Source organism: Microcaecilia unicolor, chromosome 1 (assembly GCF_901765095.1).
Source record: "Microcaecilia unicolor chromosome 1, aMicUni1.1, whole genome shotgun sequence".
In the NCBI taxonomy this organism is placed as follows: domain Eukaryota; kingdom Metazoa; phylum Chordata; class Amphibia; order Gymnophiona; family Siphonopidae; genus Microcaecilia; species Microcaecilia unicolor.
Window position 1 is genome coordinate 626,874,551 of NC_044031.1, and position 27,556 is coordinate 626,902,106.

The window sequence follows — 27,556 nt, forward strand, 5'->3', positions numbered from 1 at the left end:
GCTTATCCTCCCATACCTTTGGTGGGGAAGACCTTACTGAAGCTCAAGCAAGACCACGGCACCATGATTCTGATAGCGCCCTTTTGGCCCCGTCAGATCTGGTTCCCTCTTCTTCTGGAGTTGTCCTCCGAAGAACCGTGGAGATTGGAGTGTTTTCCGACTCTCATTTCGCAGAACGACGGAGCGTTGCTGCACCCCGACCTTCAGTCCCTGGCTCTCACGGCCTAGATGTTGAGGGCGTAGACTTCACTGCGTTGGGTCTGTCTGAGGGTGTCTTCCGTGTCTTGCTTGCCTCTAGGAAGGATTCCACTAAAAAGAGTTACTTTTTCAAGTGGAGGAGGTTTGTCGTTTGGTGTGAGAGCAAGGCCCTAGAACCTCGTTCTTGCCCTTCACAGAACCTGCTTGAATACCTTCTGCACTTGTCAGAGTCTGGCCTCAAGACCAACTCAGTAAGGAATCACCTTAGTGCGATTAGTGCTTACCATTATCGTGTGGAAGGTAAAGCCATCTCTGGAGAGCCTTTAGTCGTTCGATTTATGAGAGGCTTGCTTTTGTCAAAGCCCCCTATCAAGCCTCCTACAGTGTCATGGGATCTCAACGTCGTCCTCACCCAGCTGACGAAACCTCCTTTTGAGCCACTGAATACCTGCCATCTGAAGTACTTGACCTGGAAGGTCATTTTCTTGGTGGCAGTTACTTCAGCTCGTAGGGTCAGTGAGCTTCAAGCCTTGGTAGCTCATGCTCCATATACCAAATTTCATCACAACAGAGTAGCGCTCCGCACCCACCCAAAGTTCCTGCCGAAGGTGGTGTCGGAGTTCCATCTTAACCAGTCAATTGTCTTGCCAACATTCTTTCCCAGACCGCATACCCGCCCTGCTGAACGTCAGTTGCACACATTGGACTGCAAGAGAGCATTGGCCTTCTACTTGGAGCGGACACAGCCCCACAGACAGTCCGCCCAATTGTTTGTTTCTTTCGACCCTAACAGGCTAGGGGTCGCTGCAGATTGCATTTCCTTCACTTATGCCCAGGCTGGGCTGGCTCTTGAGGGTCATGTCACGGCTCATAGTGTTAGAGCCATGGCAGCGTCAGTGGCCCACTTGAAGTCAGCCACTATTGAAGAGATCTGCAAGGCTGTGACGTGGTCATCTGTCCACACATTCACATCACATTACTGCCTCCAGCAGGATACCCGACGCGACAGTCGGTTCGGGCAGTCGCTGCTGCAGAATCTGTTTGGGGTTTAAATCCAACTCCACCCTCCAGGACACGAATTTATTCTGGTCAGGTTGCACTCTGTTAGTTGTTCTTCGTAGGTCAATTTCTGTTATACCCTCGCCGTTGCGAGGTTCCATTGACCTGGGTTCTTGTTTTGAGTGAGCCTAAGAGCTAGGGATACCCCAGTCGTGAGAACAAGCAGCCTGCTTGTCCTCGGAGAAAGTGAATGATACATACCTGTAGCAGGTGTTCTCCGAGGACAGCAGGCTGATTGTTCTCACCTATCCTCCCTCCTCCCCTTTGGAGTTGCGTTTTCATCTTTTTTGCTTGTCATTCAACTGGCGGGAACGGTCGCGCACGGGCGGGAAGACGGCCGCGCATGCGCGGTGGGCGTGCCCTACGTGCGGACCGCCCGCGAAGCTTCTTCCGGTTGGTGGGGGCTGCCGCGGACGTCACCCAGTCGTGAGAACAATCAGCCTGCTGTCCTCGGAGAACACCTTCTACAGGTATGTATCATTCACTACCCAGCACTATCCCCGCCTCCAAACCACCAGCCCTGGCACAGACCGTATAAGTCTGCCCAGCACTAGCCCCGCCTCCCAACCGTCTCTGCCACCCATTCAAGGCTAAGCTCCTGAGGATTCCTTTATGTTTATCCCACGCATGTTTGAATTCCGTTACCGTTTTCCTCTCCACCACCTCCCGCGGGAGGACATTCCAAGCATCCACCACCCTCTCTGTGAAAAAATGCTTCCTGATATTTTTCTTAAGTCTGCCCCCCTTCAATCTCATTTCATGCCCTCTCGTTCTACCGCCTTCCCATCTCCGGAAAAGGTTCGTTTGTAGCTGCCAGTTAGAGAGAGAGGTGTTCACAATTTTTGTGGCGCCTTCTTTAAGGCCCATAGTTGCCTGCTGCACTATCTTTGATGGGCAGGGATCGAGGGAGGAGCTAGTTGTTCGAAGGTCTATTAGGATTTTGTCAAGGCTGTCCTCTGTCATTGGGTTAAAAGTGTCCCATCTGTCTGTGTCAGGAGGGGGCGAGTTTGTGCACCCCTGGTTGACTGGGTGGGATTGCCTGTAAATCCTGACGGAGACTTTTAATTTTGTTGGCAAAGTATGCAGCAAAATCATTGCAGTTCAGTTTAGTCTGGGCAGGCTGGTTCTGTTGTGGGGACTGCAGTAGGCGGCTTACTATACTGAACAACTGCTTGGTTGAATTGGCAGCCTGTGCAATGCATTGAGAGAAATACTGTTTTTTGGTTGTTGTTAAGGCTTGGCGGTACTTTGCCATGTGCTTCATACAGTTTAGTCTTCATCCAGGTGAGATTTGCTCCATCTCCTTTCCAGTTTTCGTCCTTCGCATTTAAGGATCCGAAGTTCTGGAGAAAACCAAGGTGAGCTTTTGTGAGTGGGGCATAAGACCTATTTTAGTGGTGCTGTTTTCTCTAAGGTCTTGGCTAAGTGTATATTCCAGATGTCAACTTGTTCTGACACTGTTGTTGGCTTTTCATCCACATGTGGATAGTCCAAGGCATCTAGGAAATTCTCAGCGGTCAGCATTTTTTTGTCTCTGATTTCCTTCCAAACTCTGGGAGGTGCCATTTGTTTCAGGTGGTCACTTAGGGAGAATTTAATTAGAAAATGGTCTGACCATGATAGGGTTGTTATTTCAATACTTTTATCCCAGAATTCTGGGATATCCACCCCTTTGTAGAATACCAGGTCTAGTATGTGACCCTATTTGTGGGTTGGAGAATTGATTACCTGTGTAAATCCTAGTGCTGCCATCATGTCCAAGAAAACAGCTGTGGTGGTATCCGTGGTTTCTATGTGTAGATTGAAGTCTCCCATTATCACCAGCTTAAGGTAATTAACTACTGTTATTTACGTATTTGACCTCTTGCACTTTTGCCTTCTCTTTGGTTGTTTGGGATTATGGTTTTCTCTCCCACACTCCACTGGAATACTTGCATGATTTTTGGGCCCAGTGCACATTTTTTGTCTCTTCCAAGCTGAGGAGCTCTAACCTCTTAAGCCTTTCCTCATATGAGATGAGTTCCATTCCCTTAATCAGTTTGGTCACCTTTCTTTGAACCTTTTCTAGTTCTACTATATCTTTTCTAAGATACAGCAACCAGAATTGAACACAATACTCAATGTCTAGTTAGAAGAAAACTTGTTTGCTTTTGAAAACAAGCTGAATTTTCCTACTGTAAATTGAGGTGTTTCGTTTGCTTTCTATATGGTGTTTATAATTTAATAATTATTGTTTGTTAAACATTTCTAGATGGTCTTTTTTGCAAGGCAAGTCAAGGTAGTATACAATCTAAGGGCAAGGAAAGGAACTCAATAATCATAGGAAAGTAGCAAGTAACAAAGAGTCTGTTTAATATTACTCTCTCATATTATGTTGTACAAGGAAGTGACCTAGTGATTCAGGCAGTGGGCCAAGAACCAGGAAAATCCTGCTTCTGCCACTTTGTGCAAGTCACTTTATCTCCCAGTATTGTAAGTTGTCTAAGTAGACTGTAAACTGTTGGGGGCAAGGACATATTGTACCTGAATATTTATCACCACTGCACAGCACTGCATACGTGCAAGAGCACTATTACAATAGATGTAGTAGCATTATGCAGGACTTCATTTCTGGAGGAGTGGTCAAGAATGCAGTGCCTTCACTTTTTTCCATATGCCTGGCTGCAGTAGTGTTTGCCTTCTAGAAAGCCGGCAGAAAGCCAGGGGGGAAGGGGGCGGTAATCCTGGTGTGGAGCAGAGAGAACAGTCACTCTGCATCCTCATCCAAGCCTGTGTTTCTCCTGCATTTTTTTCCTGATGCCTGAGCAGCAGAGGTTTTCTACTCCAGCCATTCCTTCCAGGCATCCTGCAGAGAACTGGGTTGGGGGGTGGGGGTAATCCTGATGCAGAACAGAGAATAGTCATTCTGCTCCCTGATCCAGCTCCTGTGCCTCCTGCCTGTGTTTAGCCTGTTTATTTGCCTCCCCCAGCTGCACAGTTGCACTTCTTTTTCTCTAAAGATTAAGCCCTGTGTGCCGTGAACTGTAGGACTGTTGGAGTATAAAGAAAGGGTAGTGCACATAGGCACTGCAAAGTGGAAGTTGGGCACTGAGCAGTACTTCTGTTTTGTTTCAAGAGACTCTTGTAAAGAGTGAGAAGATGAATGTGTCAGTATGTTTTATATTTGGTGTACTCTCTCATATACAGGAGGAACCGCCAAGTAAAAAGAAGCGTGTAGATTCGGCGGTGGCCAGATCTGGTAAGAGGAAATCCCAAAATGCCTCCTGTACCTGAATGTATCTTGAGCTACCAATGAAAAGATCTGAGCTAAATCCAAATAAATTAGGGCTGCATGTTAATTGTGAATAATGCGCTAATTATTAGTCACAATTAACCTGCCTCCCTCCTTCCCCCGCACTCATGCACTGTAGGTCTGAAACCTCGGGGGGGGGGGGGGGGGGGGGGAATTGAGACCCTCAGGAGGGAGGGAGGGAAGGAAGGAAGGAACTGAGAGAGAACCTGGGGGAGGGGGGAGGAGGGAAGGAATTGAGAGAGAACCTAGTGGTGATGGAGGGAGTGAGGGAATTGAGACCACCTAGGAGGAGGGAGGGAGATAGAATCTTGGGGTGGGAGGGGGAATTGAGAGAGACCCTGGGGAGGATGGAGGGTGGGAATTGAGGGAGAACCTCGAGGGAGGGAAGGAAAGAAAGAAGGAATTGAGAGAGAACCGGGGGAGGGGGAGTGCCTCCCACAGGTGGTGGGGGAAATTCAAACTGTAACAGAATTCAAAAATGCATGGGTAAACACACAAGAATTCTGTTTAGAAGGAATGGCTCTAAAGAAGGTTAGCGGAAATTAGGTAACACCACCAGTAATTGGGAAACAAAACCAGTACTGGGCAGACTTCTACCCACAATGAATATTCATGAGAGATTTGCATGCAGTCGACAATAGTGCATGCAAACCTCTCATGAATATTCATTATGGGTATCATGAGAACCTGACTTGCTGGGGTGCCTCCAGGACCAGGTTTGGGAACCACTGGTATACAGAATAGAAAATTAGAATGAGCAAATATTAAAAATAAAAGATAAAAATATTATTTCTAGAAAATTTAACTTTTTCAGTTAAAAAGTTTTTAACTTGACAGAAGAACAAATAATTAGGTTCTATTCTATGGAAAAGGGGCCATGTGTTCCTTAATTTTACAGCTTGATAGGAAAATGTGGATGAAAAAAGATGCTCGTTATTTAAAATTTTTGACTGATGGATAATTCAGACAATTTTGCTGTCTAGATTTTATCGTTTTACAATTAGTGGAACGTGTAATAAGTTGATACATATAAGATGGAACTGAATCAAACACAATTCTATAGATAAACAGCATTTAAATTTGATACTTTCCTGTATCGGCAACCAATGTAATTCAGTTAATAATGGGAGACATGGTCGAATTTTCTAGCTAAATATATCGGTCTTGTGGTGGTATTTTGTAAGGTCTGCAATCATCTAAGCATAGAATTAGCGTAAGCAAAATATAACACATTTCAATAATCCAACTGAGGAAGGATCATTGCCTGAGCTAGTAATGGAAAAGTATCGCTTTTGAAAATTTTTTTATTTTTTATTTGTAAGAAGTCTTTTATTGAAAATTTGCAATAAACAATATACAATATTCATCGCTCTGCACTGGTATGTTTACAATGTAGTCCAGACAAGATGAGACCCAAATAGTGCAGTTTGCTGCCACAGTACAACAGTGAAATATAACTGTAGAAACTTCAACTTTTTGTTATTTTGTTTTAATAATGAAAACATTACCCCCCCCCCCCCCATCCCCCATCTAAACAACCGCCTCCATCCTTTATTAAAACCTACCCAATCCCTCCCACCCCCTTCTATTTCCCTGCCCTTCACGACTGTCTCACTGTGCGTCATTCACACTTCTCACATGTGCCTGTTCTAAACATTACCTACTGCATTAACAAAGAACTGCCATTTATCATGCCACTTGTGCGTTTGATGTCTCCTGACTGCCAAGAGTCTTTCCATCTCGCACACATGTTTCAGTTTATTGTGCCATCTCTTAACCGACGGGACCCCCTGTTGTTTCCAGTGCTGTGCAATTGTCACTCGGGCAACACATACCGCCTGCCTCAGCAGCTTATGCTGCGCAGCCGGCATGCCCTCTACTTTTGCAGCAAAAAGAAACACCGTCGAGGCCCAAGGAATGGGTGTTTGTAACCAGCTCTGCAGCCTGTTTTGAACCGCCTTCCAGAAAGCTCTCACTTTATGACAATTCCACCAAAGGTGTCCCATCGTCCCCCTCATACCACACCCCCTCCAGCAAAGACCTGATGTATTTGGGTATATGCGCTGGAGGCGGTCAGGAGTAAGGTACCATCTGTATAGCACCTTCATAGCATTTTCCCTTAGCGGGACGTGTATGGAGACCCTTGTCGCTTCACGTTCTATTCTCTCCCACCCCGGCACATCCAGTGTCACCCCCAAATCCCTCTCCCAAGCCCTCCTATGACACTCATACACAGGGTTTTGCGTAGTGATATATTTGTAAAGTGTGCCTATCAAGCCTCTAGAAGTGGTTAACTTTTCACATATCTCCTCTAAGTAGCCTTTGGTACGCTTAATTACCATAGTAACGGACTTGGTGCGAAGGAAGTGAGCTAGTTGGTAGTATGCAAAATCGTCTCTCAACACCCCAGGGTTTCGTGACTGCAGCTCTCCAAATTCAAGGAGAGTGTCTCCATCAAACAGCTGGTCCCATGTTCGTAGCCCTTCCCTGTACCACCTCATGACCGAGCCCTCCGTCGTCCCAGGCAGGAATAACGGGTTGTGTGCTATAGGGGCCAAACGTGTCAAAGTACACCTGCCCCCCGGAAACAACTTATCCCAATAGTGAAGGGTAACCTCCACCGAGGGACAGACGCTCTCAGCAAGCTTGCGAAATGGCTTTGGTAGCCACATAAGCGCACCCAGCGGTGTCGTACCTGCAGAATGTTGTTCCAAGTGCACCCATTGTCTGTCCGGGTATCCCTGATACCATTCCAAAGCTACCTTTCCTTGGGCCGCCCGATAGTACCAGAAGACATTTGGGACCGCCAGGCCTCCCCGACGTCTCCCTTGATACAACAGGGCACGAGACAGCCTAGGATGTTTTCCTGCCCAGACGAAACGCACAATTCTATCTTGCAAAGAGGCAAGAAATCGTCTGGGCATCATTACAGGCAGCACCTGGAATAAGTATAAGATTCGAGGTAAGACGTTCATCTTAAGAATTGCTATACGACCGAACCAGGAGACCTCTAGATCACCCCAGCGTTCCATGTCTGCCGCAAGGGCTCGAACCAGGCCTTTATAGTTAGCGGAGAATAAGTCAGACAAGTTGGAAGTGAGGTTCACCCCCAGGTATCGAATGTGTCTAGCCGCCCACCGAAAAGCATGAGCAGCTTTAAGTTCTGCAACTGTATCTTCCGGTAGAGAGATATTCAGGGCCTCAGACTTTGTCATGTTGACTTTAAAGCCCGATACTACAGAGTACTCCTCAATAAGTTGAGTAAGCCTAGGGAGCGCGTCGTGGGGGCGGGTAATATACAGCAAAACATCGTCCGCAAAGAGTGCCATTTTATGCATTCTCCCTGCCACAGTAGGCCCTGCAATCAGCGGATCTTTCCGAACCTTAGAGGCAAATGGCTCCATGACAATAGCAAACAAAAGAGGGGAAAGAGGACAACCCTGTCTTGTGCCCCTATGCAAGGAAAATGAATCTGAGTGACTGCCGTTAATCTTAATGCAAGCTCTGGGAAAGGAATAAAATGCTTGTATCCAGCCCCTGAAACGTGTGCCAAACCCCAAAGTCTCCAAGGTCCTATACATAAAGGGCCAGTGGACCCTGTCGAAGGCCTTTTCTGCATCTAGGCTTAAGAGGCACAATGGTCTCTGGTTTCGCTTGGCCAAGTATATAAGATCTAAAGTGCGTCTGATATTGTCCATCGCCTTTCGATAGGAAACAAAGCCCACTTGGTCAGGGTGCACTAAGGTTGGCATGAGCGGTGCCAGCCTATTAGCAAGGACTTTAGCCAGAATTTTAACGTCAGCATTTAGTACAGATATAGGCCTATAAGAGCCACATTCAGTGGGATCTTTGCCGGGCTTTGGGATCACCGCTATCCAGGCCTCCAGCATTGTTCGTGGCAGGTTTCCTCCCACCCCTACCTGATTAAACATATCTGCAAACAAGGGGGCCAATTCAGTGGCGAATGTCCGGTAGAACTCGTTGGGGAAGCCGTCAAGCCCCGGAGACTTGTTTGAGGGCATACCTCCAATCGCCTCCTGGACCTCTTTAGGTGTAACAGGCCTCTCTAACAGTTCCTGGTGTTGTTTAGCTAAAGGGATGAGATCACTGTCTTGCAAATAGTTATCTATTTTTTCCCTAGGAGGTTCAATCTCCTGCTCGTAGAGCTTCTGATAATACTCTCTGAAGCGCTGGCGAATGAGTGCCAAATGACGCAACAAACCACCCCCTCTATCTTTCACCTGCTTAATCATTCTATCCACTTTCTGTCTTCGCAATCGCATTGCCAATAGGCGCCCAGCTTTGTTAGTTAATTCATATGATTGTACACCCTGTCTCGCCCTTATTAGCTCAAGTTGTTCCGAGTACATCGAATCCAACGCCATTCTCTCCCTACACAGGGCATCCCAGATTTGTGGCGAGGGACCAGCCTTGTGCTGTTGCTCCAGTGCCTGTATACGTCCTATGCATGCGTTTAAGCGAGATCTACGGGCCCTTGCACGCGTACTAGCCAATTGCAAAAAGTGTCCTCTGGACACCGCCTTTAAAGCGTCCCACACCACATGCAACGGTGGGCCAGAAGCTAAGTTGTGGTAGAGGTAATCTTTAAACACCTGTTTGTAGCCCTCCACCACCTGCTCATCCTGCAACAGGCTCGCGTTCAGAGACCAGCGTCTGTCTTTCACTTCAGTCTGAATGTTTGGGAGAGTGACCCATATTGGGGCGTGATCAGATATCGTCATACTACCAATTCCAGCATCCGGGCCTAATTCCACTAATGTGGTGTCTAGGAAGATGTAGTCAATACGGGAGTATGTTTCATGTACCGTAGAGTAGTAAGTGTAATCCCTTTCTGTATGGTGTGTCAGTCTCCAAAGATCTAAGAGTCCCAGGGAATAAGCCAACGAGGCCAGCGATCGCGCTTCTTTGTGCCCCTCCGTCCTAACTGCCCCAGAGCGGTCGTGTCCTGGATTCATAACGGCATTGAAGTCGCCCCCAAGTATAAGCGCCCCCGTAGTAAAGGTCCCCAATAAGGTTCGAATTTTGTTAAAAAATTCCCCTTGTCCAGAATTTGGGGCATATATTGATGCTACCGTGAGGACTACTTGGTCTAGCGTAAGTTGTAAAAATAAAAAACGCCCCCCAGGGTCTCTTTTAGTCTGCGTCACCTGGGCCCCCAGTGAAGAGTGCATCAATATCGCCACTCCTCCCCTCCTTGAATCCGCCCCGGATGCGCAGTAGACCCCTGAGTAACCAGGGCAGGAGAGAAATTTCTCGTGTTTGCGACGCAGGTGTGTTTCTTGCAATAGAACTATGTGTGGTTTTAAACGGTGGAGTTCCCCATAGAGCTTCTGTCTTTTTTGAGGCATGTTAAGTCCCTTGACGTTATAGGAGACTATCTTCAGCTCAGGACACATGTCCTAGTGTGTAAAGAAAAGCTAAGGTCTGCAGAGAATAAAAGCAATGTACATCCCCTTTGTGAGCAGCACAGGTCAGTATAGCAATAATTGTTACCTATGTCTTCCCTCCCCCCACAACCCTCCCTCGTCTCGTTCCCCCAGTCCCTCCCCAACATCTCCCCACTGTTACACCAGCCAGGAGTGTAAAACCCCTAGATGGGTTTCGAGTAAGTGGGTCACAACACTCCCAACACCCCAGCCAGACATCCCCTCCCCCCGCCCAGTTGCATTCCAGCATTCAACCGTTATGGTATACAACCCTGTCCATCCCCCTTCAACATAGTGTTAGTTCCTATAAGGTGTATCTATACACTTCCAGCCTCGGCCAACCACATCATGTCATTTGTGCAATTCAATCAAACTTATAGTCCCATAACCCTCACCTCACAGCAATAATTAGCTGATCATCCACCAGACTTGGTCGCCTGTTTGAACAGCTCCTGGCAGACCAACGGGAACCAGGCAGAATGACATATATCTATGTCCATTTACTCAGTCCAAATGTCTTTTTTCTGAACTGGAATCTGTCCAATCATCTCTTATTGTTGCCACGTCGCCCCGATGTTCTTTGCCAGCCCTGAAGCTTAGCCATGGTGGATGATGCCAGCTCACCTGGTGGGATAGCCGAGTTCACCAGCTCTGCCGCGTGCAAGGCCTCCCAGGCTTCTTGTAAGGATCGCACACGATATTTGCTACCCTTCAGGGTAAAGTTCAAAGAAAACGGGAAGCCCCACCTGTATTGCACTTGATGTTTTGTTAAAATATCTAGGGCTGGTTTCATTTGTCGTCGTTGCTGCAAGGTATATTGCGACAAATCTTGATACACCAATACCTTTGCGCCTCCAAACTCCAGATTCTGCGCCTTCCGCGCCTTTGTCATGATCAATTCCTTGGTTTCATATTTGTGGAAGCGGACAATAATATCTCGCTGTTGCTGTTCTTTGCGAGCTCCAAGCACTCTATGCGCTCTGTCCAGTTCCACGGTATTCTCTCCAGCTTCTGGGCCAAGTAAAGAGGCACATATCGTCTGCACAATCTGTGTAACGTTCTCTATTTCTCCTCCTTCTGGCACCCCCCGAAACCTAAGGTTGTTTCGCCTCCCTCGATTTTCCAAATCATCTATCTTATATTCTAGTTCCAGTCGGTGTTTGTCCAGTTCAAGCAGCTTCTCGTTATGTTTAAGCAGTGTCTCTGCCTGTTCTTCTAGTTTAAGTTCTACATCTTCCACCCGCCCCCCCAACTCACGGAGATCTGTGCTCAAAGAATCCATGCGTTCCAGAATTTCATCCTTCGACTGCTTTATCTCTGCCTGAATATTCGCTAAGAACTTCCGCAGTTCAGTTGGGATACCTTTTTTGGAGGGCGGGTGTCGCTGCTCAGCCTGAGACTGGGCCGATTCGGAGTCAGAATGCGAGGCTCGCTCTGGTGTCTCGTGGCGTTTGGCGCTTTTTCCTGCCATGATTTTCTCAGACCGCTCACTCTCTTTTTTGCGTGTAGCGGGAGTTTTGCTCATCGCCAATTCTGTTGAAGGGAGAATTTAATAAGCTGATATCGCTATTTTCTCACGCTTGCTGCCGTTTTTATTGCTGTTTAAAGCTGAAATATAGCGCGAGGAGACGGAGCATCCAAGCTAGGCTGCCATCTCTCCCGGTGACGTCACTTCCTCTCTCTGAAAATTTTTTTTAAACGTCTTAAAGAACGAAGTTTCCAAAATACCACCTTTGTAAGCAAATTGATATGCTGCTCAAAAAATAAGGGTGGGTCTGAAACTACGTCAAAAATGGCTGAACTTTAGCAGTTTTAATATTTAGTGTTAAATTAACCATAAATGGGTCAACTTTTGGGGGTGAAATCTAAAACCTTTCGTTTTGTCTATATTCAACGAGTAGATATGTAGAGGTCCAGTTTTCTACACTTGCAACGCAAGCCTGAAATATTGAAATGAAATTCCTTTGGTTATGATAGAATGGAGCAAGGATGATAATATCAGCATAAGTATATTTAATTGGATGCACTTGTAACTCTTAACTAATGTACTCATCAAGATGTTGAATATAGTAGGAGATAAAGGTGACCCTGAGGGATACCACAACTTAAGGTCCAAGAGACAGATGTTTTATCTATGAATTTCACTTTATAAGTTCTTTGTTTAAAAAAAAACAAAACCCCTTTAAACTGTCTGTTTATTCCACACTTGATATACTGTCTTAAGTACATAAGTATTGCCATACTGGGAAAGACCAAAGGTCCATCAAGCCCAGCATCCTGTTTCCAACAGTGGCCAATCCAGATCACAAATACCTGGCAAGATCCTAAAAAAGTACAAAATATTCTATACTGCTTATCCCAGAAATAGTGGATTTTCCCCAAGTCCATTTAATAATGGTCTATGGACTTTTTCTTTAGGAAGCCGTCCAAACCTTTTTTTAAAACTCTGCTAAGCTAACCGCCTTTACCACATTCTCTGGCAACGAATTCCAGAGTTTAATTACACGTTGAGTGAAGAAACATTTTCTCCAATTCGTTTAAAATTTACTACATTGTATCTTCATCGTTTGCCCCCTAGTCCTAGTATTTTTGGAAAACATAAACAGATGCTTACATCTACCCATTCCACTCCACTCATTATTTTGTAGACCTCTATCATATCTCCCTTCAGCCGCCTTTTCTCCAAGCTGAAGAGCCCTAGCCGCTTTAGCCTTTCCTCATAGGGAAGTCGTCCCATCTCCTTTATCATTTTCGTCGCCCTTCTTTACACTTTTTCTAATTCCACTATATCTTTTTTGAGATACGGCGACCAGAATTGAACACAATATTCGAGGTGCGGTTGCACCATGGAGCGATACAAAGGCATTATAACATCCTCATTTTTGTTTTCCATTCCTTTCCTAATAATACCTAACATTCTATTTGCTTTCTTAGCCGCAGCAGCACACTGAGCAGAAGGTTTCAACATATATACTGTTTTTGCAGGTACTTTCTGTCTCTAATGAGCTTGCACTCTGAAGACTTTAAATATCAATATCATCTAATAATTCTGAAAGCAGCTTATGGTCCACCAAGTTGAATGTGGTCGACAAATCAAATTGTAGTAATATAGCTTGGTGTCCAGACTTAATAAAGTTTTAATATCTCTAATCAAAGTTCCCAAAAGGGTTTGTTCTAAGTCATCAGAAAGCTGTTCTGTCGCTGTTGCTTCCAGTATTTTAGTGAATAAGGGAATGTAAGCAATAAGTCTTTAATTTGACAATTCAAGTTTATTACGCTTTGGGTTTTTAAGAATTGGCTTTGAAATAATTTCTCCCAGATGAGATGGAAATATACCTAATTCAAATATTCTGTTTACTCGGTTATAAAACCAGGATATGAATATTGGTGGAGGATCATGCATAAGAAAAGGTAGACAGGGATAAAGTTCACAAAATGAAAGAGAATAATGTTTCATTTAAAGACTGAAATTTTTATGTTTGCATGAGAGAATTCACTGCAATTTCTGTTCACTGTGCTGGGATTACTGCAATTCCATTTACGCAGGATGCAAAGTGCAAACCATTAAGAAACTCCAGACTGCCCAGAACACCGCAGCCAGACTCATATTCGGAAAGACGAAATATGAAAGCGCCAAACCTCTTAAAGAAAAATTACATTGGCTCCCATTAAAAGATCGAATTGCATTCAAAATCTGCACCTTAACTCATAAAATCATTCATGGAGAGGCCCCATCATATATGTCAGACCTAATTGACTTACCAACACGAAATACCAAAAGTTCATCACGTGCTTTCCTAAACCTCCACTACCCCAATTGCAGAGGTCTTAAATACAAATCAATACATGCATCTAGCTTCGCCTACCTCTGCACACAATTATGAAATAAACTACCGAATACTATAAAAACTACGCACGACTTGATAACCTTCTGGAAGTTACTGAAGACATACCTGTTTAAAGAGACTTACAAAAAGAATCCTCCTTAATAACTTGTTTCCTAATCTATACCAGAACCAACCAATATTGATCCCTTCTAATTTATTTTATCATATTATTATTATTATTATTATTGAACAGTACATCTTTTCCTACTCTCACTTGTATGTTATGTATTATCATTTTATTTACCCTACCTACCTGTTGTTCTTGTACATTAATTGTAACAATATGCTGAACCTCTTACTCTGTTAATGGTGATGCCATTGCTATATAATGTAAGCCACATTGAGCCTGCAAATAGGTGGGAAAATGTGGGATACAAATGCAGCAAACAAAATAAATAGTTAGTCTGTATATTTAATATATGTTGGTTTTGGGATCGTGTGGTTGACAAACCTAATTGTTTCATTAAAGACTGAAATTTTTATGTTTGCATGAGAGAATTCACTGCAATTTCTGTTCACTGTGCTGGGATTACTGCAATTCCATTTACGCTCTAATATTTACGATCTAATATTTTCAATTTTCTTTTTAAAATAACTTAGCATTTTATTAGCTATTGGTAAGTTAGGATTGTCTGGGGCACAGAGTCACATTGGTCAATAATGGTTGTAAGATTATCCATCAGTCAAAAGATTTTAATGTCATTTCAGTCCCATTCTATTAATGATGTGTAATGCATTATTCTGGCAATGGTTACTTGCTTTTTATATAGATTAAGTTTCTCCATTGAGATTTAATTTGTGAGTCTTTATTTTCTTTTCGTTCCATTTCCGACATTTCTTTTTTAGATACGTTTTGAAGAGGTAGAAGAGTGGGGAGAACAGGATGAAGATGTGGGAAGCAAACTTGCATTGGTTTAGCAGTGGGAACTGATATTCTCATTTAGTGGAAATGGTAAAGATGCTGAGGGGAAGGTAACGGGACAGACTGGTTGAACCATTTTGTTCTGATCTTTGTCTGCTCTGTTCCTATAGTGCTGTCTGATCACATACTGCTGAGTTGCTTCTGTTTACGGTGCTAGAGCTTTTTATGTAGAGGGGAGGGGCTGAGTGAAAGAGGAGGAGTCTATTGGGAGGGTCCAGTGGGGAAGAGAAAGGGGTAGGGCAGATTATGTGGAAAAGTATAGGGAGAGTTTAAAGAATGCTTATAGTACTTGATTCTATCTTTCTCTTTTTTTAATAGGTGGCAAAGGCTCCATGTCGGATGAAATTGATGAGATTGAGGTGTATGGCAGTGAGGCACAGTCTGGTACACAGCTGGCAACATATTCCTTTGAGGTACCTGTCCAGCGAGGTATAGGTTGCACATAGTGGAAGCAAATTTGGGAAATATCTACCTGCCTTAGCCTCTAATTCTAAATCGCAAGCACTTAGCTCTGCTACCCAACCCTGTATACTGCAGTAATATGAGGGGGGGCTCAAATATATTCTCCTCTCCTGCTCTGCCCCAGGCTGCAATGATATGAGAGGGAGGGATCAAAGTTATTTTCTCCTACTGCTCTACCCTAGGCTGCACTGATACGAGAGGGAGAAATCAAAAATATTCTCCTTTCCTGCTTTGCCCCAGGCTGCAGTGATGGTCAAAGGGGGGGGGGGGTGGGGAAGGATTCATTGATGCACACATTATATGAGATATAAATGAGGAAAGGAGACGTGAATTTCCCTCAGAGGGACAGCAACCTGACAACCACATTTCCCAGATAGGAAAAAGGAGAACTCTCCTTCACGCAGTTGAGCTGGTATAGATAACAATTGGGAAATATCTTCAGTTATAATAGTATAGACTGGGTCACCTGGGTGTAGAGTAAGTGGGCCAAATTGGTCCTTATCTGTCCACATGTGCTATGCTGTATGTTTTTTTTTATCCAAACCACATCAAAACATGATGCAAATATTTTGTTTGCATTCAGTCATGAAATTCTGGGCTAAGTGTATAGGAAGTACATTTCTTAAAATGGGCTGTGGCTGATCCTTGACAGAGAACAGCAGGTTGGCAAGTAACAATCGCAGTATCTTAAACCAATACATATGATGGCTTGTCCAAATCACAATCCATAGCAGAGCCATGTTTTCACCAGGTGGAAAAGTGAAAGAATGTACCAAATGAACTGTGACTGCATTTGTGTTTAGGTGTGTGACAGCATCCTGAATATTGGGCCTTGTGCCAATGCCTGTATGGGAGAGCCAGCCTTCCTGTCTGAAGAGGTGAGTACCTATATGGCATTAGTCATCTTTTACTTAGGAGTTCAGGCATGAAGAGGACTCCTTACAAAGCTTTGTTTAAAAGTAGTCTTGTGAGTTCTTACCTTGTGTTTTTCTCTATGTTTCATTGTTTTGGCCTTTAGCTCCTGAGAAACAAATTGACTTGCTTTTTGCTTCCTTTTCTTGGCTTCTTTATTTCATTTAAACACTTGTCGATGTAAGAGATTAATTTAGTACTACTAAAGCACCTCTAAATGTGTGTTGTACTGTATAGATACACATAAGATGATCCTTGCTCCACAGAGCATACAGGCTCCTCAAGACAAATGTACATGACTAACAAGATAGTCTTTATTGTAGAGAAGTAGTCAATATGTAAAATCAGCCTCAAAAAGGTGAGGTTTTAGACTAGATTTTAATATGTCCATAGAGTCAGATGACACACCGACTCTGAATCTGTTCCAGGTAAACAACACATTAAGGTTGAAAGAGCAGAGTTTGGAGTTATCACTGGAGGAGAAGGGTATAGATAAGAGCAACTTGCTAGATGAATGGAGTTGACAAGGAAGGAAAAATGAAGTACTGAGGAGCTGCAGAATGAATATATTTGTAGGAGAGCAAGTGAAAAAGTGGATGCAGAAGTGAATGTGAGCTCAGTGTAATGGCTTACGGTGAGAGGTTACGTGATTGTAGCAATGTTGAAGGAGAATAGTTTTGCACCTAAAGTCTTTTATTCTCTCTCAGACTGATGCAAACTATTAGTACTACTGCTGTAAATGTTTTATTGTTTCATCTTTATTATCAGAATTGTTACAGAGATCAAGAAGAATATAAGAAATGTCAACATCAGAAACTCTTCAGATATATAAATGTGCTCAGCTAAAAGACCCTCGGTCTGGTTTTGTAAACTTTACGTTCTCATTTGGCCCATAAGTTATGGAGCCGCCAGTGTTCATCTAGAGTGGGAGGTGTGAAACAAGGTTATGCTAGTAGTGGTGGTTTGGGAGTAGAGTCAGATGTATGCACATGGGTGCACACAGTCTTAGTGAGCTGGGGCTGGAACTGGAGAGATCAGGACTGTGTTGGGCTTTCGAGGTTACTTCTGTCCATGCCCAGAGACTTGGAAGACGTGGGGCACGTGTAGAGGTAACTTGGAGCACACAGCATCGCAGCTAGGAGCTGGAGAGCTGAGTCAAGGGGGAAGAGAGAAAGAGAGAGCTCGATGAGGCTGGCAGAAGTCGGAGAGAAGCCTGGAAAGACTCCTCTGATGATTAAAGAAGACCCAGAAGTAACATATCAGCACGAATATGCAAACAAGTGGAGGCATGCTCTGGGCCTGGTAACAGGAGAGATCAGGGCTATGTTGGGCTTTCGAGATTATTTTTGTGTATGCCCAGAGACTTGGAAGACTTGGGGCATGTGTGGAGGTAAACGTGGAGCACACAGCTTCACAGCTGAGAGCTGGAGAGCTAAGTCAAGGGGGAAGAGAGAAAGAGAGAGCTCGATGAGGCTGGCAGAAGTCGCAAAGAGGCCTGGAAAGGCAAGATTTAAAGAAGACCCATGGGTCCAGAAGTAACATGTCAGCATGAATATGCACACAAGTAGAGGCTTGCGCTCTGGCTGCGAGTGATTTCAGAGCACTGGCGCCCTATGCAGAACCACGTAGTGAGAGTTTGAAGAGCCTTGCGACAGAAGCAGTAAAAATAAATCTAAGGATTAAAAAAAAAAAAAATCTCTTTGAACTCTTTAATACAAATCAGAAACGTCAAACATCACATGGAACCATTGCCAATATTTTTAGAACAATACAAAGAAAAATTCCCCCCTCCTGTACCCAATCCCCACCTGCCCATCCACCCACCCCAGCCCTCCCCCCACCCCCTGCAAAACCAGACACAGTTCAAATCCCCGTGGAACAAGCAATATCCAGTACCTACCCCACACCCCAGAAGAACTAAGGTCTCGAGTCACAAAATGGCCCTGTTGAACCTCTCCTAGGGAATCAAGATAACAGCTCCATAGTTTGCTAAATTTTGTACCCGATTCAGATGCAAAGCTGTAATTCTGTGCCATTCATAGACATAACCCAACTTATCCACAGCTTGTGACAGAAAAGGGACTCCCTCCCCCTCCCCCTTCCACACCCCAGCCACCACCATTCAAGCCATGGAAAAGCCATGGAAATTATCAGCTTGTCTCGATAGTCATCCACCCCTTCCACCCTCCTATTCAAAAGTGCCACTTCTGGCACTACAGGGATGGGACATTGCACCATACTGCTAAAAATTATCATCCCAAAACCCCCTCATGTTGGCACAACCCCGCCACACCCCTAACCAACAAACATTCTATCCCTCCCACCCAAGACAGAAATAATTTATCCCAATGCTCCAAATCCTGATTTATCTTAGTTAGCAAAGAATCAAAATTTCAAGTATAAAGCTTCTGATAATCAGACCCTATATGTATACCCAAGTACTTAATGGAAGAAGGCACCCATCGAAATTGGAACTTTTTTTTTTAAACTCTGTGCAGCCTCCTCTGACACTGAAATATTCCGTATCTCAGTCTTTGATAAATTAGTCTTAAAACCTGACACCTTACCATATTCATCCATCAACTGCTACACAGCAGCTAAGCCCTCCCTTGTTGCTCTTATCATTAAGAAAATATTATCAGCAAATAAAGAGATCTTATGTAGCCTGCCACCAACCTCCTAACCTCACTATCTACCCTGTCTCTCAAATCTTCTGAGCAAACTGCTTAATCATCAATGCAAAGAGCAATCATGAAAGGGGGCATTCCTGTTGGGTACTGCTTTGTAATGTAAAGATCAGGTAATATCTGCCATTAATTTTAACACACGCCAAGGGGTCATTGTAAAGGAACTGTATCCAAGATATAAATGTAGTGCTAATTCCCACCTTCTCTAGAACCTTAAGCATGAAAGGCCAAAAGAGCCGATGAAAGACCTTTTTGGCATCCACTGCTATCCCCAGCATGCTCTCACCCCTCGTGTGAGCTTGCCAGATAACATTCAAAACTCTTCAAACTGCATCCTCCACCTGTCTCCCAGCAATAAATTCTACTTGGTTGGGGCAGATAGGCTGGCCTAGTTTTATCAGTCAGCACCCTGGCCATAAATTTAATATCAATCCCCAATAAGGAAACAGACCTGTAGCCCCCTCATATTGTGTACTATCCTTATTTATTTATTTATTAATTTTTATTTATTTATTTGTAGCATTTGTATCCCAGATTTTCCCACCAATTTGCAGGCTCAATGTGGCTTACATTTGCCGTAATGGCGGTTTCCATTTCCGGGTAACAGCATTACAGTTAGTATTGCGTTAAGGTGTATACATACATGGTAACAGACATGTAACATAACATAAATGGAACAGATAGATCATGGTGTATATATATACATCATGTGCATACATACATGGTAAAGAAGAATACATTATGGTATTGCGTTAAGGTTCCTGAGTCACAGATTGGATTGTAACATACATTAGGTCGTCGACTATAGAGAGTCCCTATTCAACATAAGGTTTAAAGTGGTATTACTTGATCATTAATATCAGAGAGTTTAATCAATCATGTGATAAGAGTTCGGTTTTGTATAGTGTTGTTTTTTTAGTATTTAAGATGAATGTTTATGGTATGCCTTCTTGAAAAGATCTGTTTTCAGTAGCTTTCGGAAGATGGTTAGGTCTTGCGTTGTTTTTATGGCCTTCGGTAGTGCGTTCCATAGCTGCGTGCAGATGTATGAGAAACTGGTCACGTATGTGGATTTATATTTTAGCCCTTTGCAGTTGGGTAGAGTGTAATACCTGCTAACCGCATAAAATGCAGCAATCTTTTTCCACCCTGCAGTGAATTAAACATGCTAGTAAAGGCACAATCATCTGTCCAAACTTCTTTAAAAAAAGACCTGTAAATCCATCTAGCCCAGGTGACTTTCCTGGGTGGAGAGATTTGGTAGCCTGAAGAACTTCCTCTTCTGTAACATTCTGATCTAAGATTGCCAACATATTGGTGGATAAAGAAGGGAGAGCAGTGCCATTCAACACCCCATAATTTGCTCAGTGGCCCTCTGCTCAGGTGTGTATAGCTCCTTATAAAATAAAACTGCTATTGAATATCTTCTTCTCTAGATTTCACTCTTCCTGCACCCCCTTAATATGTGCAGCGTTATTCCTAGTTTATTAATTTCTGGACCAACAATTTACCCTCTTATTTCCTGCCTCAATATATCTCTGCTTAACTCTTTCCAACATAAATTGAACTTCATCGTGCAACTGTCTCAATTCCCTTCTCACCCCTTGCAGTTGATTTCAATCTCCATATCCGCCCCACTTTTCCTGCTGCAACCGCTCCAGCTTCTTAAGGTCCCCTCTTAACCACTGCTCCTTCTCTAGTCTAACTTTTTTCTGAGTAGCTGTGATTACAATCAATTTCCCCCTTAACACCGCTTTCAAGCTTTCTCGTATAGTTTGAGGAGAAGACAGGCGAGGATCATTATTACACAGAAACTGTCTAAATAGTGCTCTCCAACTGTCGAATCACCTGGGCATCCCGTAACAAGCTATCATTCAGGTTCCAGTATTTAGTACCAGCCTCCTTCCCTCCAAAAACAAAGCTCGCCCAAACAGGAGCATGGTCTGACCATGTGATCAAGTTTCATCTTTTCTTCACCCCCACTCTAGCTCTTATCACAATATATGAGGTCAATCTAAAAATAAGAGTCATGCGGGGCAGAATAAAAAGTAACCCCCCTACTACCTGGATTCTTATAGCACCACAGATCAACCACATTAAGAGTATCTAAAAAGGCCTTAAGGCTTCTTTCTTTTCTCAATTCCTAACTCCCCCCTCCTGTATTATTGTGTGTTCACTGTTAAGTTAAAATCACCCCCTGTTATAACCCTCCCTACATGAACCTAATTTGTGGAAGCAAGGAAAGAAAAAATAATCCCTGCTGAGTGTTTGGCCTATATAAATTTACCAGAATGGTTTTTTAATGCAGATTATAGACTATTAAGAACAGAGAAGGACATTTTAAGATCCTGAAAGTTCTTTGAGACATTTCCTTCCTTATTTTTATATGTTGGTGTAGGAATATGTGACAGAGTATATATTTCTTTGATGAGTATAGCTATACAACTTAAACTATAGCAGTCACCCCACACTTTGGTTAAACCTATGGGTTACATAGGCAGGGAGCAGAGACAAGGCTGGAGGCAGAATAAATCCAAGAGTAGGTCAGGTAACAAGTAGAGAAGTGAAGCTGTAAACTGAACCTGAGGTCCAGGACACCAGTGGGCAGTGAGATCAGAAATGGGCTTAGGTCCAAGACACAGGAAATCAGGAAGAAGTTGGAATCAAGGATACCAAGGGGCAGCCTAATACTACTACTTATCACTGCTACTACTTATCATTTCTATAGCGCTACTAGACGTACGCAGCGCTGTACACTTGAACATGACAGAGCTTACAATCTAATTAGGACAGACAAACAGGACAAATAAGAGATAAGGGAATATTAAAGTGAGGATGATAAAATAAGGGTTCTGAACAAGTGAATAAAGGTTAGGAGTTAAAAGCAGCATCAAAAAGGTGGGCTTTTAGCTTTGATTTGAAGACGGCCAGAGAAGGAGCTTGAAGTACCGGCTCAGGAAGTCTATTCCAGGCATATGGTGCAGCAAGATAAAAGGAACGGAGTCTGGAGTTAGCGGTGAAGGAGAAGGGTGCAGATAAGAGAGATTTACCCAGTGAATGGAGAAAAGACTTTAAAGGAAATTTGCTGCCTTCTTGCAATAAAGCTGAAACTGGGATCAAAAGTTCACCTCTCAGCTTGACAATGACCCAAAGCACACAGCTAAAGTTAGTGGTGTAGACCAGCAACAGAAAGTACATGTCCTTAAGTGGCCCAGTGAGAGCCCTGAGCTCAGTGCAGTCAGAAATGTGTGGCATGTCTTGAAGAATGCTGTCCATCCTTGCTCCCCAAGGAACTTGACAGAGCTTGAACAGTTTTGTAAAAAAAAAAAAATCTAACATTGTCAAATCCAGGTGTTCAAAGCTAGTTAAAAGTATAAAAGTAAAAGCGGAAGCAAGATATAAGTGATGATTCCTCAGAAAAACAAATGAAACAGCAAAACTTGAAATAGGATTTTGCTATTGAAAACCTCATCACGCAAACAGTGGATCAACTCATCTTAAATTTTACTGTTCAGTGAATATAGCCTATGAGAACAGTGGAGTTCCCTTTGCTTGTTGAACTGATTACTGGTCTCCAGGCAAACGATGATGAATTTGGGTTCATTTGAAGTGGAAATGGAACTGAAGCTAGTAGCAATTCTTGGTGTACAGACCTATGTCACTACCATCCCACAGAAAATTTTACACTGGGGTGAATGTCCACTGGTTGATAGTGTTTAGAGAGGAAGTCTCCTTGTCGGGCCTTAAGAAAATCGAAGGGTTTCCATTCATTTGACATTCTTGCATCAGTTCTCTAAGATATTCAGAGTTTGCCATCAGATGAAAAGTTGTTAGAACAACATCAGACAATGATTAGAAATCTTTCTCTGTAATTGAATAGCATGACAATGATTTATTTATTTATTTACTTATTTAACACATTTATATCCCACATTTTCCCACTTAGTTGCAGGCTCAATGTGGCTTACACAATACCGTAGAGGTAGGCTCCGGTTCAATAATACAAATACATAGTATAGTAGTAAGCATGTAAGAAACGTAAGTATAAGCAACAAAGAAATAAAGAGGGGGTGGTGATAGAAGTCTAGTACGGTCCATATTTTGCTGTGCCGCAGGATGTAGAAAGTTAATTTGGGTCAGGGGGGTAGGCCTTCTTAAACATGATAAAGATGAAGATGCAAAGTATTCTTTGCTATATGGAAGTCAAGTGTTTCAGACAGATTCCCTTGTTTAATACCTACAGACCCAACCTGAAGACATCAGTAATATTGCAGACTGGCCTGATTTGAAGGAACTTCTTATTAGACTGAGCAATCCACTTCCTGCTAGTGCAGTGGTTGATCAAACATTTTAGCCATGCTGGATTCATGACTCGCATGAGTGACAGCCATTTTCAAATTTTGTTTTACTAAAAGCAAAGTGGATTAACTTGTAGCACAATAAAGTTATTTAATTACAAACGTCAACAATAACTGCATTCATTGTAGTTGCGGTACTTTTACTTTTTACTCAAAAAGCATTATATTAGGCAATAACTTTACTGTAAATTTTTAAATGTGTTTTTCATTGTACTTTTACTTAAGTATTAAAATATACATTTATTTTTCATAATTACTTTGACCTACTACTTTGAACAGCACTGGCTTTATTTCCCAATAAACATATTTTCTCCTGATAGGTGCATTGATAAGTGATTAAAAAACACAAATGCATTCAAGTCTAAAGCCCTGGCTCAACAAAATGTGAAGAACATTGAAGAAGGTGTAGTCTTTTGTAGTCACTCTACATCAAAGAAATAACTTTGCTTTCTCTGATGGGTGTGTAGACTGACCTTATCCTTGTTTACTTTCTTATGAGAGCACAAGTGGAACTTGCCTCAGTGATTTACCAGGGATGCAACCACTGGCCTGCTTTTTGGTGAACTTCCAGAAGAGGGTGGATGTTGATCTGCTTGGCATTCTTCCTAGGTTTGGGGGGGATTCTGGCCTTCTTCTTGCCATTCTCCCTAAGGATGGGGTGGCAGTTAACTGACCTGTCGCTTGACGTTCTTTCCAGGTTGGGGGAATGGGGTCACAGTTGCTAGCTTGGTGCTTGTCAGTCTCCCTAGGGTGGGGGGTGGGTTGCTGGCCTGCTACTTGACATTGCTGGCCTGCTGCTTGATGTCCTCCTACAGTTTTGGAGGGATACTTATCTGCCACTTGGCATCCTCCTGAGGTTGGAGAAAGGGCATGGGGTAGATGCTGGCTGCTGCTTGGTGTCCTCCTGAGATTGGAGGGGGGCTTTGGTAACTTGCGAAGGGGTGGTGTTGATCTTAATATGTGCTCATGTCATTCTCATTCCCTTCATGGATGTGCATCATTAATATAATGATTTTCTAATGATTTGTTCCCTTTTATGGTGCCATTGCTGTACATTTAGTGCTCTCATTTACACTCATGGTCTTTGCTCATTATGCGCCCATTACATGTAGCTCTCATTTACACTCGTCTTTGTACATTATGCTCCTATTACAGTTAATGCTCTCATTTATACTCGTTTTCGTTGCACATTATGCTCCTGTTAAATGTAGTGCTCTCATTTGCACTTATGGTCATTGCTCATTATACTCCCGTTACAAGTAATGCTCTCATTTAAACTCAGTTATAGCTCATTATTCTCCCATTATATGTAATGCTTTCATTTACATTCATCATTGCTCATTATACTCTTGTTACATGTAATGCTCTCATTTACAGTCATTGTCCTTGCACATTATGCTTCCGTTACATGTAATGCTGTCATTTACACTCATTGTTATTGCTCACTATACTCTCGTTACATATAATGCTCTCATGTACACTCATGGTCATTGCTCATTTTACTCCCATTTACTTCTTGGCTCTGCATTTTTAATGTGGTTGTATATTTTATTGATTCCCCCCCCCCCCCCCTTCCTCGGAATAATATTTTTTCTTCTTTGCAGTTTCAGAACAGTCTGGAGCTAGACCTAGAGATTGTGGTTTGTTCTGGTTATGGAAAGAATGGTGCCCTGTCGGTGCTTCAGGTAAGGTGACAACCATTGTTCCTGCTCTGGCAGTACCATGGATAGAGGCACGTTCCCCCTCCCCCCCCCCCCCCCCCCCCCCCCCCCCCGTTTTGCCCAGCCCTGCTACTTGTCAGTGCTTTAAATAAAGGCAAAGCCCTGTCAGTTCCTTAGGTAAGGAGCTACTAATTGGGTTTCTGCCAGGTACTTGTGACCTGAATTGGTCACTGTTGGAAGCAGGATACTGGGCTAGATGGCACCATTGGTCTGACCCAGTATGGCTTTTCTTATGTTCTTAAAGAAAATGTAATGGAGGAGACCTATCTCCTAGCTATGCTTTGGTCCTTTTTGGTGAGTGGATGTGGCAGAGAATGCCAGCCCCTATCCCTGAGGTTGCATATGGAGATGAAGAGGACAATGGTTGTATGGGTCATTGATAGAGGCTAGGCTGGCCACTCGTTTTCTTTTGTATTTTTCTTCCAACTTTGCAGAGCGAGCTCAAGGCAGACAATTCAGGTGAGTGAGTAAAGTCCCTTGTCCAGAGGCTTGCAGTCTGCGTGAGTACTTGAGGCCACAGTACATAAAGTGAATTACTTATAAGGATTGCGAGTGGGGAAAGTTAGATTTGAATTCTGGCTTCCTCTGCATTATTGCTTTAATCCATGCTGACTTTTCTTTATGAAGTGAAAGGACTGCTGTTACTTAATATGTTTTATATATTACTTTCTGATTCTTACTTTTCTTCTCTCTATATATCAGAAAAGCATCCGGCCACAAGTAGTCACTACGTTTGAGCTCCCTGGCTGTCATGACATGTGGACAGTGATCAGCAACTGCAAGAAGGATGAGGTAAATCCCTTCTTTCGCTTTCTGTCCTCCTCTTTCTAGATGCTGTGTGATTAGTGGTGATTTGGATTTCTAAATTTACTTGATGAACAGGAGAGAGGAAGTCATTCTGTTTAATATGGAGCACACTTGTAGGCATGTTAGGCAATCATGGAGTGCACAGTCCATGTCATCCAAGGTCTCTCACCAGGCTTGGATCACATTTGGTACTGTTCCCATAGGTTACTGCACCTACAGTGCGTGGTAATATATTTACATAAAAAATCTTAGAACCACCTTCCTGAAAGCTCTTAAGGTTTCTTGATTCTCATTTTCCCAGTTACTGTGCATATCCAGGTAGAAACAGAATTTTGTTTTTAAACACATAATAATCGTAGTAGGGCTAGAGTGAATATCCGTGATAAAACTTTAAGTAACCTAGGACCTAGATCTGATCTGTAATGCACTGGTGGTAACCCTTCCGATCTCAGGATGGGCTCTGTTTTCCACTACCTCTATTGCAGTTCAGTTTCTCAGGAAGACTGTCATCTTTGAACCCATTCCCACACTTCACTTTTGTTAGCCTTGGCTGTGGAAATATTGCAGAATACCCTTATCCTGAGCCCAGCAGGGTCTGTACTGGGATATTAGAGACTATCCTCACCCTGTGCCCGATAGTACTGGGTTATTAGAGCATATCCTTATCCTGTGCCCGATAGTATTGGGATATAAGAGAATATCCTCATCCCTTGCCAGATAATACTACTATGATATTAGAGAATATCCTCATCCTGTGCCTGATTGTCTATATACCTGGGCTGTGATTGAAAATCCTAGAATATTCACAGTCTGTATCCAGCAGAGTCTGTAACCAGATAGTATTGGGATTTTACAGAATATGTACTTAGGTTGTGAATATTATGCAATAACCTTTCCCTGTAGTATATGGACCTGGGCTATTAAGTGATGTTATTGAATATTCACAGCCTGAGCCCAGCAGGATCTGTACCTACTACTATTTAGCGTTTATATAGCGCTACAAAGCATACGCAGCGCTGCACAAACATAGAAGAAAGACAGTCCCTGCTCAAAGAGCTTACAATCTAATAGACAATAATAATAAAGCAAGCAAATCAATTAATGTGTAGAGGAAAGAGGAGAGGAGGGTAGGTAGAAGCGAGAGGTATAAGTGGTTACAAGTCAAAAGCAATGTTAAAGAGGTGGGCTTTCAATCTAGATTTAAAGATGGTCAAGGATGGGGCAAGACGTAGGGGCTCAGGAAGTTTATTCCAGGCGTAGGGTGCAGCGAGACAGAAGGAGCGAAGTCTGGAGTTGGCAGTAGTGGAGAAGGGAGTGCTGGGCTGTGAAAGGATTTAATTTAAGATCCTCATCCTGAGCCCTTTAGGCTGTATACCTAATGCATAAGTCCTACTTCCAGGAGGACTTATGTACAGATGTTGAACATTGTTATATTTTTTCCTCAGGAGAATTCTGAAAATGAGAATAATAAGAAGGATCCAAGCCCCCCTGATCCTTTGGATGATGGGAAGAGACATGGATTTCTTATTCTTAGCAGGGAAGACTCCACCATGGTGAGATCCATGTTCTGTCTGTCGGTTTTTTACTCTGTCAGGGGGAGAATGGTTATTTATTTATTTATTTGTTGCATTTGTATCCCACATTTTCCCACCTATTTGCAGGCTCAATGTGGCTTACATTGTTGCGTCATGGCGATCGCCAATTCCGTAGTGAAAGATACAGGTATTATTACATTACGATCATGATTGACATGGTAGATTAAGCAGTCAAGTATAAAGAGTTCATATTCGGAATAAGAGATAAA

The 27,556-nt window shown here is 43.2% G+C and overlaps 1 protein-coding gene across 1 annotated transcript in view; it reads left to right on the forward strand.

Moving 5' to 3' along the window:
- The window catches only part of CPSF1 (cleavage and polyadenylation specific factor 1), a 297,206-nt gene that overhangs the window by 137,649 nt on the left and 132,001 nt on the right, over window positions 1–27,556 (forward strand). Inside the window, 6 exon segments of the mRNA XM_030220640.1 lie at window positions 4,444–4,495; window positions 15,124–15,218; window positions 16,071–16,145; window positions 24,829–24,909; window positions 25,648–25,737; window positions 27,198–27,305. Of these exon segments, the coding sequence (XP_030076500.1) occupies window positions 4,444–4,495; window positions 15,124–15,218; window positions 16,071–16,145; window positions 24,829–24,909; window positions 25,648–25,737; window positions 27,198–27,305 (501 nt within the window).